The 13,573-nt window shown below is 41.5% G+C and overlaps 1 protein-coding gene across 7 annotated transcripts in view; it reads left to right on the forward strand.

Moving 5' to 3' along the window:
• CNOT6 (CCR4-NOT transcription complex subunit 6) overlaps positions 1-13,573 on the forward strand; it is an 86,527-nt gene that overhangs the window by 23,788 nt on the left and 49,166 nt on the right. For 5 of the 7 annotated variants that reach the window (XM_078004315.1, XM_078004318.1, XM_078004317.1 and 2 more), the window contains 1 exon segment: positions 10,634-10,747. In XM_078004315.1, the coding sequence (XP_077860441.1) occupies positions 10,636-10,747 (112 nt within the window). In that variant the 5' untranslated portion in view covers positions 10,634-10,635. 7 annotated transcript variants of the gene reach the window in all.

Raw genomic sequence — 13,573 nt, forward strand, 5'->3', positions numbered from 1 at the left:
AAATACACCCTTTCTCTGAAAATCTTGGTTCCTTTTAATTTAACTTAATTTAGCTGTTTAAAAAATTTTTTTGTAGAGACGTCTCATCACGTTGCCCAGGCTGATTTTGAACTCCTGGGCTGAAGTGATCTGCCTACCTTGGCCTACCAAAGTTCTGGGATTATAGGCATGAGCCACCTTGTCCAGGTTATCTTGGGTTCCTAAGATGAAGCTAAAATGAGCTACGGAGAGACCAACTTTCCAGAGTTTATTCGAGAATAGCAAGGGATTATAATCAGGGACACGTGCTTTAAGGAATCTTAGGTGCATCCAAAGAGGTTGGGATAAGAGGAAACTTTTAAAGACAAAGAGGAAGTCCAAGTAAGTTGTTTTGAAACAAAGACTGTTGGTTACAAGGGCTTATTGTAGGAGTTGGTGGTGTTTCATTGGTTCATCGGTAGAGACAGCTGTGTCAGGCAGTTGTACAAGCAGGTTATCTGGGACACTGCCATTTTGAGGAATTCCTTGCATAGTAAGGTCTCCATTTGGTTAGAGCTTGACATTAGTCACTCCATTTTGATACTGATAACTTTCGCACTAATGTCATTAACAATGTCGTAATGAGTACTTACTTAGCAAAAGTTTGTGGGTTGTTTGTTTCCTTAGTAATTGCTCATCTGGAAAAAGTCTTTTCACCTGGCCAAGTGTTAGAATATAGAATATTTTTTAGTTCAGGTAAAATTTACATAAAATGCAATGTACATGTAGACCTTAACTGTATAATTTGAGTCTTGATAAATATATATATCCATGTAAACCATGCACCAATTAATATATTGAATATTTCCATCACTGTAGAGGCAAAATGTTCTGATTTTTATCGCCACAAATTCATATAAATGGAATCTCTTGGGTCTCTTATTTAATGTTTGAGATTGATTCGTATTTGTGTGTATCAGTTCATCGATTCATTGTTTTTTATTGTTTAGTAGTATTTAGTGGTGTCAGTATCTTAAAATTTGGTTATCCATTTGCTTTTTTTTTTTTTTTTTCCTGAAAAGGAATCTCGCTCTATTGCCTAGCTGGAGTACAGTGGCTCAATCTTGGCTCACTACAACCTCCGCCTCCTGGGTTCGAGGGATTCTCCTGCCTCAGCCCCCCGAGTAGCTGGACTTATAGGCATGTGCCACCACACCCAGCTAATTTTGTGTTTTTGGTAGAGATGGGGTTTCACCCTGTTGACCAGGCTGGTCTTGAACTCCTGATCTCCAGTAATCTGCCCGCCTCGGCCTCCCAAAGTGCTGGGATTACAGGCGTGAGCCACCACGTCCAGCCTATCCATTTACTATTATTGAACATTTGGGTTTTCAGTTTTTGGCAATTATGAATAAAGCTGTGATGAACAACTGTATTGTCAACCTGAAATAATTGAAATGAGCAGAATCCAGTTTCAAAGAGTTTTTAAATACGAGTTTTAAGTGAAAATCTGGGAATGACTATCTGGGGAATATGGACTCCATAACACTGGGATCTGGGCTTCAAAGTTAAACGTTAAGGGCCTGGGCCGGGCATGGTGGCTCACACCTGTAGTCCCAGCACTTTGAGAGGCCAAAGCGGGCGGATCACGAGGTCAGGAGATCGAGACTATCCTGGCCAACATGGTAAAACCCCCGTCTCTACTAAAAATACAAAAATTAGCCAGGCGTGGTGGCGCCTGCCTGTAGTCCCAGCTACTCAGGAGGCTGGGGCAGGAGAATCACTTGAACCAGGGAGTCAGAGGTTGCAGTGAGCCAAGATTGCGCCACTGTACTCCAGCCTGGCAACAGGGCGTGACTCCATCTCAAAAATAAAATAAAATACATAAAAAATTTAAGGTGCTGCTTGTACAGGCAGGAAACAAAGACATTTAACAGGATTACAATATTTTCTCTGCAAGGCTCGTTTATGAGTTACAACAGTTTAGTTATAGATTGTTTTCTTTTCCATATAACTTGTTTTTAAATTTTTTTTCTTTCGAAGAGTGTGTTTAACATTCCATCTTTTTTTTTTTTTTTTTTTTTTTTTTTTGAGATGGAGTCTCGCTCTGTTGCCCAGGCTGGAGTGCAGTGGCGTAATATCAGCACTGCAACTTTTGCCCCTTGAGTTCAAGCAGTTCTCCTGCTTCAGCCTCCCGAGTAATTGGGACCACAAGCGCATACCACCACGCCCAGCTAATTTTTGTGTTTTTAGTACAGACGGAGTTTCATCGTGTTGCTGGTCACGAACTCCTGAACTCAGACAGTCTGCACGCCTTGGCCTCCTGAAGTGTTCAGATTACAGGTGTGAGACACTGCGCCCTTCCACATTCCATCTTGAATGATGTGGTGGTCATGAAGTCTGTGTGTGAGAGAGGAAAGAGGGAAATTAATCTGTAATGAATATCAGCAGCTAATAGGAAGAGGCACGACATCTTCCCTGGCACTCATTGGTTAGTCATTTACAACAGTTTACAGAACAATGTAGGTAAGAAATAAGGCTAACGTATAATCAGAGAAACAAAAGCTACAGCTTCCTAGGTTCCAGTTGCCTGTTTAAGCGACTCAGGTTTCATAATCACATTCTCTTAAGGCTCAAAATATTTAACAAGTTCCAACAACCTAGATTTTTGAATTACTTATTTTTGCAATATACATATCTTTTGGGGTATGTATATTTTCATTTCTTTTGGGTAAATACTCAAAGGTGTATGTGCTGAGTTACAGATTGAGTAATAATTTTTTTTTAATAATTTCAGGTTTTATTGTAGATCCAAGGGGTACATGTGCAGGTTTGTTACATGGGTATATTGTGTGACATTGAGGTTTGGGACATAAATGATCCCATCACACAGGTAGTCAGTCGATTTTTAGCCCTTACAGTCCTTCCCCTCTCCTTCTAATAGTCCCAGTTTTATTGTTCCCATGTTTATGTCCGTATGTACCCAGTGTTTAGCTCCCGCTTATACAGTATTTGGTTTTCTTTTCCTACATTAATTCACTTAGGATAATGGCCTCCAGCTACATCCATGTTGCTGCAAAGTATATGATTTCTTTCTTTTTTGTGGCCATGTAGTATTCCATGATGTATATGTGCCACATTTTCTTTATCCAGCCCACTGTTGATGGCAGCTAGGTTGATTCCATGTTTTTACTATTGTGAATAGTGCTGCAGTGAATATACCAGTGCATGTACCTTTTTTGTAGAAAGATTTATTTTCCTTTGGGTATAGAACCAGTAATGGAATTGCTGGGTCAAACGGGTGGTTCTGTTTGTTATTTATATCTATCAATCAATCAATTTATCTCTCAAGACAGAGTTTGACTCTTATCACCCAGGCTGGAGTGCAGTGATGTGATCTCAGCTCCCTGCAAACTCCACGTCCTAGGCTCAGACGATCCTCCCACCTCAGCCTCCCAAGTAACTGGGACCATAGGTACTTGCCACCATGCTGGCTAATTTTTGTATGCTTTTTTTTGTAGAGATGGGGTTTTGTGGTCTCGATTTCTAATTTTTGTATTTTTTTTTGTAGAGATGGGGTTTTACCTTGTTGCCCAGGCTGGTCTCCAATTCTTGGCTCAGATGATCCGCCCTCCTCAGCCCCCCAAAATGCTGGGATTATAGGTATGAGCCACTGGGCCTGGTTTAGTTCTATTTTTAGTTCTTTGAGAAATCTCCCAACTGCTTTTCACAATGGCTGAACTAATTACATTCCCACCAACAGTGTATAAGTATTCCCTTTTTTGGGCAGCCTCGCCAGCATCTGTTAGTTTTTGTCTTTTTAGTAATAGCCATTCTGAGTGGTGTGAGATGGTATCTCACTGTGGTTTTGATTTGCATTTTTCTGTTTCGTTATGTTGAGTATTTTTTTGTGTTTGTTGGCAGCTTGTATGTCTTGTTTTTTGAGACAGGGTCTCACTCTTGCCCAGGCTGGAGTGCAGTGATGCTATCTCTGCTCACTGTGGCCTCAACCTCCTGGAGCTCAGGTGATCCTTCCGCCTCACGTCCCAAAGTAGGCTGAGGTGGGAGAGGGCATGGAAGCTCTGCCCCCCTACGCTGTTCCTCACCCTGTATACAACTTCATCTGTCTGTTCATCCGTGTACTTTACCATATCCTTATAACGAACCAGTTAATGTGTTTGCCCATGTTCTGTGAGTCCTTCTAGCAAATTAATCCAACTCCAGGAGGGAGTGTTGGGAACCCAGCCTTATAGCCGGTCATCAGAAGTGTGGGTGATGACCTTACTTGTGTCTGAAGAAGACAGGGACAGTATTGTGGGACTAAGCCCATAATCTCTGTGGGATCTAACTCCGGGTAGATAGTGTCAGGATTGAATTGACCTATAGGACACTCAGTGGGTATATGCTAGAGAATTGCTTGGTGTGTGGGGAAAAACCTTCACACATCTGGTCATAGAAGCATTCGTGTTAAGTGGGAGCGTGGAGGAAAAACGGTTTGCATTTTCTTTCACAGTAGATTCTCAGGCACCCCTATTATTTTCCCCTTAGATGTTCATTTTGAAGGTTAAGTATAGATGGCTTTTTTTTTTTTTTTCTGCGTACTGTGGTTGGTGGGGGTGGGGAGGTTGTGACATATCTGCTGGCTAGGGACTATTAGGATGGGTGGATTTCGGCTCTGGTTTTTATTATTTTGTAACTACCAATCCTTTTCCCAGGGGGAACACTCAAATGTTTGACTGTCCCTCATTTTCACTTGATTCCTGACTGAAAAATAGACCAGAGGCCCTTTCCTAGGTTTCTCTCTTCAGCAGCTATTTCTGTTCACCTCTCTCCTAACCAGAGGAGGCTCAAATATATTTAAGTGCTTTACATGTAACTTCTTCTACTTTACCTTTGTGGATATCTTCATTCCAGTTGGTTTTCTTAACTTTTATTTCTTTTCACTTTACTTCATATTCTGCTAAGTCTCTTATAACCCCTCACTGTGATTCCTATCCCCAGCTCCCCCTAGGCCCCAGCATTTCTGAACGTGTGAAGTAGACTGGATTCCTGAAGGTTTTTTTTCTCCCTCTAGAGTCTGGCAGACATTCAAAGTTTATGGTGTACACGTAGGCCGCTCGTTAAATGTTTCTGGATAGTCTTTTAACGGTTTGTAATTCTTCTTGGCACCACTAACTTTCCGTAGTTAGATGGCCGTAGGTTTTGTATGTTTAAGCTGTTTCATAAACAAATATGAAAGCATATCTTTCTAATGTTTTGTGTTTGAGTGAAGTAATTATTCTAAGATCATGAAAAAGTGCTCTGAGATCTGAAACAAGTAGAGACTTTTGTTTGATTATGCCAGGATCAGTAGCAATGTCTGGCATTTAATTGGTAAGATGTTAACTACTTAGGTGCTATATGCCTGCTGACTCTGACTCTGGCCTAGCTATTAAAAAAAAAAATTCTTTTGTAATTCTCCTTGAAAGTTTTCAGGTGTTTTTTGGAATACTTTTGTTATTTTAGGTAGTAATCTTTGGTGACATACTGTACTTTTTAGAGAGCAAGAACTACTTGTTGATTTCAGAGCCTTGGGAAAGATCCTAAACTGCATGTATTCCTATATCCTTTCCTTTACCTAGTCTTCAGTGCTATACTTTGTCAGACTCCCAGAAAAATGGATTGGGTTTTTCAGCGCCTTGGGACTTAGAATGATGAGTACCTTAAATTTTAAGACTGCCAATCTCAAAATACGAAAAACCAAGAAAGGCAATGGTTGGCTGCCCAGGCAGAAATCAAGACTGTTTGGCACAGGTACAGGGCATGGTTTTCAGATGCCTTAGTCCAGTAACACTTCCTCAAGTGTGGTCAAACTGAACAGTGATTCACACTAAGCTTACATGAGATTGATAAATCAGACTTCTGAACTTTCATCAATAATTCAAATGATTAATAGGACTAAAATACTAATCTCAGCTGGTCAAAGCAATTTCTTACCATTATAAAATTCTATTTGGGAAAGCTGATGAAGATCAGATAGTTACTTTGTAAGTGGAATCTGGTCACAATAGTGCCATTTAGGTGATCTTAAGGGATGCTGTCATCAAGCTCTGGTAGCACAGAACAGAGCATTATATTGATACATGCATGTCATTCAGAAAGAGCACTTTCCTTACCACCTTGTCCTCTAGACAGAATGAACACTTCTTCATGTTTGTTCTTTTGTATTGGGTATTTTGTATCAGTCTAAAAACAGCAGTTATTATATTTCTATATTGAATAAACTAAGGTATAAGACCAGTTTATTTTATCTCACCATTTATATTCTAAAGCAGCTTTTTAGGATTGCTTACTTCCTTCTGTGCTTTGAGTAAATAGTCAAAACCCATTTCTGTGTTTGAAAAGTAGGCTGGGTGCAGTGGCTTATGCCTCTAATCTCAGCACTTTGGGAGGCTGAGGCAGGTGGATCGCATGAGCCCAGGAGTTCGAGACCAGCTTTGGCAACATGGCGAAAATCTATCCCTACAAAAAAACACAAAGATTGGCCTGGCGTGTTGGCGCATGCCTGTAGTCCCAACTACACGGGAGGCTGAGGGGAGGATGGCTTTTGAGCCTGGGAGGTGAAGGCTGCAGTGAGCAGAGATCGCACCATCGCACTCCAGCCTGGGTGACAAAGTAAGACCCTATCTCAAAAAAAAAAAAAAAAAAAAAGTAGGTCTACTTCCTGTCAGCAGGGAGGCGGCATAGCGTAAAGTAGCTTCAGCTTTTAATCAGACTCATTCAGACCTGACTCTGCTGTTTCCCAGCCTGGTAACACCGGGCAAATTGCTTATACTATTTTGAGTTTCTGTTTTCTGGTAAAATGGAGATAATTGCAACTCTGCAGGAAGAACTAGTAAAAAACTAAATCTAAAGAGAGAGGAGGAAAACCAAGAAAACAGATATTCTGGAAGGCAAGCAGTGTGTTTCCAGGAGGGGTGATCATCTATATCAAATACTGATCATAAGCAAAAAGAGGTCAGAGAAATGACCATTGGAAATAAGAATATAAGATCACTGGGTTTCTTCTTTAAAAAAAAAAAAAATTAAAAAGAGTGTTTTTAGAGACAGGGTTGTGCTTTGTTACCCAGACTGTAGTGCAGTGGCATGATTGTGGTTCACTGCAGCTTTGAACTCCTGGGCTCAAGTGATCCTCAGTCTGCAGCATCTCAAAGCCGTTGGTGTTATAGGCATGAGCCATTGTGCCTGGCTACTGGGTTTCTTCTTGATAGTTTTTGATGAAAGGTTGAAAACACTTACTAACTTGAATGGGTTTAACTGGGAAGAGGAGAATAGAAGACAGAGAACATACACAATTCCTGAGGATTGTTTTTGCTATAGAGAGAATGAGAGAAGGGAAGTAGCTGGAGCAAGAAATGAAGTTAAGCCTTTTTTTTTTTTAATAGAGGAAGGAATAGCATGTATATGTGTGCTGAAAGTAAAGATCCAGGAGGGAGGCAGAATGTGACGAGAGGAAGGAAGGGATTGCCAGAGTCCTATCCTTGAATAGGCAGAATGAAGGGGTGGATCGAATTGCACAAATGGCTTACGTGCTAAGGGCAGGGATAGATGGGCATAGGTGGGAGATCTTAGAAAGGGCCCTTCTGACATTCTGTTTCATTGTGAAAATAGAAGTAAGGTCATCAGGCCGGGCACGGTGGCTCACGCCTGTAATCCCAGCACTTTGGGAGGCCGAGGTGGGCGGATCACGAAGTCAGGAGATCGAGACCATCCTGGCTAACACGGTGAAACCCCATCTCTACTATAAATGCAAAAAAATTAGCCGGGCGTGGCAGCGGACGCCTGTAGTCCCAGCTGCTTGGGAGGCTGAGGCAGGAGAATGGCGTAAACCCGGGAGGCGGAGCTTGCAGTAAGCCAACATTGACTGAGCGAGACTCTGTCTCAAAAAAAAAAAAAAAAAAAAAGTAAGGTCATCAGCTGAGAGGGAGGATGGAGGAGCAGGTGTTAAGAGGTTTGAAGACGGAAGACAACTAGGAGAAGGGGATAGACTAGGAATTTACGTATTATTTCTGGGCAGTGTACAGAGTCTGAGGAATAATTGCTGACTGACTCTTTAAACTTCATGGTCATAGGTTTTTCTCCAGCTATGTTTAGCTGCATGGGTATACAGAGTAGGTGAACAATTGTTTAAACCAGGGTTATGATTTATCCAAAAGAATAAAAGCAAGACAAGAACAAGGGCTTTGAGGGAATGTACATGGGAGTGATGTTTTATTTCACCTAAATAGTTTAGAATGTATCTGTAATCGACAAGAATTTTTAAAAATCACATACAATCATAATACTTTTTTTTTTTTTTTGAGACAGGGTTCACTGTCGCCCAGGCTGGAGTGCAGGGGCACAGTCACATGTTACTGCAGCCTCAACCTCCTGGGTTCAAGTGATCCTCCCACCTCAGCCTCCTAAGTTGCTGGGACTATTGGTGTATACCACCATGCTTGGCTAATTTTTAATTTTTTTGATAAATGATGGGGCCCAGGCTGGTGCTGGTCTGGAACTCCTGGGCCCAAGCCTCACAAAAGTGCTGGGATTACAGGCATGAGCCACTGTGCCTGAATCACAATACCTCTTTAATATTAACTAATATTTAGTCTATCTTCAGGTTTCTCTGATTTTCAAAATCAGAAAACCAGATTTGTTCAAGTTGGGACTAAACAAGGTCTGTACATTGCATTTGATTGCTGTGCTTCTTAAGTCATTTATTCCGTATGTTTCTGCTTACTCCTCTTTTTCAGACCATTGATGTGTTCAAGAAATTTGGTCTTTTGTCATCTAGAACTTTTATATTCTGCATCTGACTGGCTGGCTGTATTCTTGTATTATTTTTACTTTAAAAAATTTTAATTGTGGTAAAATTCACAACGTGGTAGTTACTATCATAACCAAGTGTACCGTTTTGTAGTATTAAATATATTCACATGGTTTTGTCCTGTGGTGTTATTTTAAACATGTTCCTCTAGATCCCTTACTTTATGAAAACTAATATCAGATCTAGAGAGGCTTGATTTGATTCAGGTTCAGTTTTTAACTTTGTTGGTGAGGGGTCAAGGACATAGGTGGTTTGTGTGTACTTCTCATAGTGTCTTATTGGGAAGCAAGTAATGTCTGGTTGTCCTAACAATGAGACCAATCATTGGGTTTAGATTTTGTAGCCCAGGGGTCCTCAACCCTGGTACTTGTCCATGTCCTGTTAGGAACCAGGCCGCACAGCAGGAGGTGAGTGGCAGGTGAGCAAGGATTACTGTCCAAGTTCCGCCCCGTCAGATCAGCAGCAGCGTTAGATTCTCACGGGAGCACCAGCCCTTTTGTGAACTGCGCATGCGAGGGATCTAGTCTGTGCGCTCCCCATGGTGCGATCTAACTAATGCATGATGAAACCACCAGCCTCCCCAAATCCATGGAAAAGTGTCTTCCATGAAACTGGTCCATGGTGCCAAAAAGGTTGGGAATCACTGTTGTAGCCTGATCTATCCATTTAAAAATTTTCCATTGATATTTTTTTCCACTTAATGGTTTTATTAACCATTGATGATCATTGCCTAGATCCATCGTTTTCTTAGAGATGGTAAACTATTTTCTAATTACGTAACTCTTTTTGGATTTATTAGCTAGAATTCTGTTAAAAACAGTCACCTAGTTTCTGCCAGAAATGCAGGATAAATGTTTGTGTCTTTTATTATTTGTTTATTTATTTATTTTTCAAGACAAAGTCTTGCTCTGTTGCCCAGGCTGGAGTGCAGTAGCGCGGTCTTGGCTCACCACAAGCTCCGCCTCCTGGGTTCACATCATTCTCCTGCCTCAGCCTCCCAAGTAGCTGGGATTACAGGCACCCGCCACCACGCCCGGCTAATTTTTTTGTGTTTTTGAGTAGAGACGGGGTTTCACCGTGTTAGCCTGGATGGTCTCGATCGCCTGACCTTGAGATCCACCTGCCTTGGCCTCCCAAAGGGCTGGGATTACAGGCATGAGCCACCATGCCCTGCTGATTTTTTTTATTTTCTAATTTCTGGTGACTGAGTTTTTTGATTTTTAGATAAAAGTATGAACTCATGAAGTTCATAATGACTCGGTTGCAGTCATTCTTCTGATGTTCAGATTGTCTCATATTTGGTCAGTGGAAGCTTCTTCAAGCTGGCTCCTGTGTCCCCCACAGCTGCTGCAGCCTTGGTAGCCTCACAGCTTGTTTGTATCTGTCTTGTCCTGCACTTGAAATAATCATTTTCTGCAAGAAGCTCCTAGTTTCTTTCAGTGGGAAATGGTAGAGATTGTAATATGGGTGTCCACTTTTAAAAGGTGTGGGTCGGGCGTGCTGGCTCACTCCTGTAATCCCAGCACTTTGGGAGGCCGAGGCGGGCGGATCATGAGGTCAGGAGTTAGAGATCAGCCCAGCCTATATGGTGAAACCCCATCTCTATTAAAAATACAAAAATGAGCCTGGCATGGTGGTGCGTGCCTATAGTCCCAGCTACTTGGGAGGCTGAGGCAGAAGAATTGCTTGAAGAGGTTGGAGTAAGCCAAGATTGTGCCACCGCACTCCAGCCTGGGTGACAGAGTCAGACTTTGTCTCAAAAAAAAGAGGTGTTGTGGCTTTTGTTTATTTGATTTGTTTAGAATACTGATTGGTTTCTTTTTTTAACAGGCATGCCCAAAGAACAGTACGAGCCCCCTGACCCTCGGAGGATGTATACAATTATGTCTTCTGAGGAAGCAGCAAATGGAAAGAAATCCCATTGGGCAGAGCTTGAAATAAGTGGTAAGACATGGAAGCATGAATTTATGGTATGGAAATTAAGATATGGTAGTAAACTGAGTTTTCTAATGCCAATACAGGAAAGAAACGATTATATTTTACAAATATAATATGTTTATAAATGATTGTATTTTAGTAGCTTATCTTAGAAGTAGGAAGGTTCAATGAAAATATGATTGAGTCAAAGTTCAAAACCCATTCATTGTATATTTTCTCAGTATCAGTGTCCTCTTATAAAATACATAAATGTAAAATAATAACAAGGATGAAATGAAAATAACACATGTTAAATACTAGTGCCTAGTCAAGTATTTGTTCTGGTATTTGATTCTCTGATAAAGTAGGATTGAGCTTTTGCATTAGCAATGATGGATTTCTAGTGGGGTAGGAATGGCTGATCTGTATAGGTTTTGGGGTAGATTTGTTTCTCCTTACTTTCTTCATTGGCTTCTGAGTCTGAGTCACTGAGGATAGCCCTATTCAGAAACACAAAATCTTAGGAGTTTGAAGCGGACCTCAAATTTTCCTTCCCCTTTTAATGCAGTCTGGACATAAAGAAATATATGACCCCTCAGATGTGAAGGATATCCTTTCCCCAGCATCTCTGCCAGTGGGCACACAGCCTCTTTTTAAATATTTTGAAGATGGTGAAGGGACATTACTTCTCAGGGCAACCAGTGCTAGTGAAGTTTGGTGTTACTGTTGGCCTAATATGCTTCCCCTTTCCTTTCAGTTTGTTCTGATTTTTGCCTTCTGAAATAGTACAAAACAAATTTTGTCTTGTTTCTTGTGACTGTCCTTGATTTTTTAAAATTTAATGCAGCAGACATACTGAGCATATGCTGTGTGTAAAACGTTTTACCTGGCGCTGGCCCACGTGCATGAAAGATATATAAAGTCCCTCTTTTTATGGAGCTTATGGCATTAGGGAGTGAGAGGAAGGGACTGCACAAGTATAAATAACAGACAAAACATAACAAATCTAGGTATAAAAGTGCTATGTAACAGTAAGTAAAAAGGAAATAAGGATAGTATCATTCCTCCTTTGTCAGCTCACAATTTCTGGTTAACCTGTTGAGTGAACTGAAATGCCTGCCCTCGCAGACACAGCAGAGGTCAGTACACACATGGGCCTCTCCTGTTTTCCCTCTGATTTCTAGAGTGCTGGACTTTACGAAACCAGGTTCAGCTCAGTAAGTAGGTGTGGTCATGGAGAGTGAGATTTCTCTTCCTCTCTCCTGTCAGATTTGGCTTTCTGTGCCAGGGGAGCCCAAAGAGAAATATGCACTCTCATTTTGTAGTTATTATCAAAGCACAGGCTGTCACCACTCCTAGTTTTCCCTTTTAATTTTTTCAGGATTGGCATTTAACTATATTTACCTCTCCTTTTTTCAGCCCTTATTAGCAGTTTTTGAATTACAGTTCCTTAGCGTGTAAGGAAGTTCCCCCTATCTTACAGCATTAGGATATGCTAGAAAGCACTCAGGTCATTGAGATACATCTCTGAGGCTAAGGAGAGGAGAATCTCCTCCACCTTCTCCTCCTTCCACCAGATACTGTGAACTCCTTGGTGATTGAGTCACTGTTGTCTGCTTACCCTGAACTTTGGGAAGAAGTTCTGGATACACATATAGGGAAAAACTCTCAAACCATGTTTTTCCTTTGCTCTCACACCACCACAATCATCAACACAAAGGAAGACTTCTGTGACCAAAGGTGTGGGTTTCTTTTCCCCACACACCAAGCAGCAGACACCAGTTATGTGCCCTCCAATTCAATTCCAACGCTGTCTACCTGGAGGGAGTGTCACATCCCACAGTTTATGGACTCAGTCCCCAAGACTGCCCTCTCCCCCTTCTATCACCAGTCCCGTGTTTGGGCCTCTAGAACTTGGACCAGCTTCAAGTTTGGGTTCCCACGACCCCCTCTTTGAGTTCAGTTAATTTGCTTCAGTGGTTCACAGAACTCAGAGAAACATCTGCTTACATTTACCAGTTTATTATAAAGGATATTACAAAGGATACAGGTGAAAAGATGCACAAGGCAAGGTGTAGAGGAAAAAGTGCAGTGTCCATGCCCTCCCTGGGCACACCACCCTTCAGGAGGAATCTCCTGCATTCAGCTATCTAGAAGCTCTCTGAACCCTGTTGTTTTGGGTTTTTATGGAGGCTTCATTACATAGGCATGGTTGAAAGCTGTAGAAATGTGATTATTGGACAAGCAAGGCACATCTGCTCAGACTTCTCTTGGGCTCTCTGTGTAGCATTCCTTCCTCTAAGGTATGGGGCAGGACCCTCTCCGGAATGAGGGTCTTCTGACCCCCTAGTGAGATTAGAGTCCTGCCTTGGGCAGGGGAAAGAAGGATAGGAGAAGGTCAGAGAGAGATCCTGTTTCCCGAGGCCTTAAGCACTCCAACATTATAACAAAGATTATGGCAGTTAGGAACCAGGAACCATGGATGAAAACATGAATATATTATACCGTAATACAACATAGGAAGGAAGAGGGGATACTCCTCTAAAGTAACCTTTCTTCATTTATTATTATTATTTAGAGATGAGGTCTTGTAATTCATATTAGTGAATTATTAGAAGGCCAAAAGCCTTGTAATCACCACCGAGGTCAAAAATTAGAACTTTTTCACTTTCCCCCGAACCCTCTCTATATGCCCCAGCCAGTCACAGCCCCCACCCTGCGCCCAAAATTAACCATTATCCTGACTTCTATAGTTGTTACTTTCTTGTCTACAAGGAAGTAGCTTTAGCACCAAATTATGTATACAGGGAAGATACTTGGGGGTGACAAAACAACTACATATTTTAATTGTGG

Source organism: Macaca mulatta, chromosome 6, assembly GCF_049350105.2.
Source record: "Macaca mulatta isolate MMU2019108-1 chromosome 6, T2T-MMU8v2.0, whole genome shotgun sequence".
Classification (NCBI taxonomy): Eukaryota; Metazoa; Chordata; class Mammalia; order Primates; family Cercopithecidae; genus Macaca; species Macaca mulatta.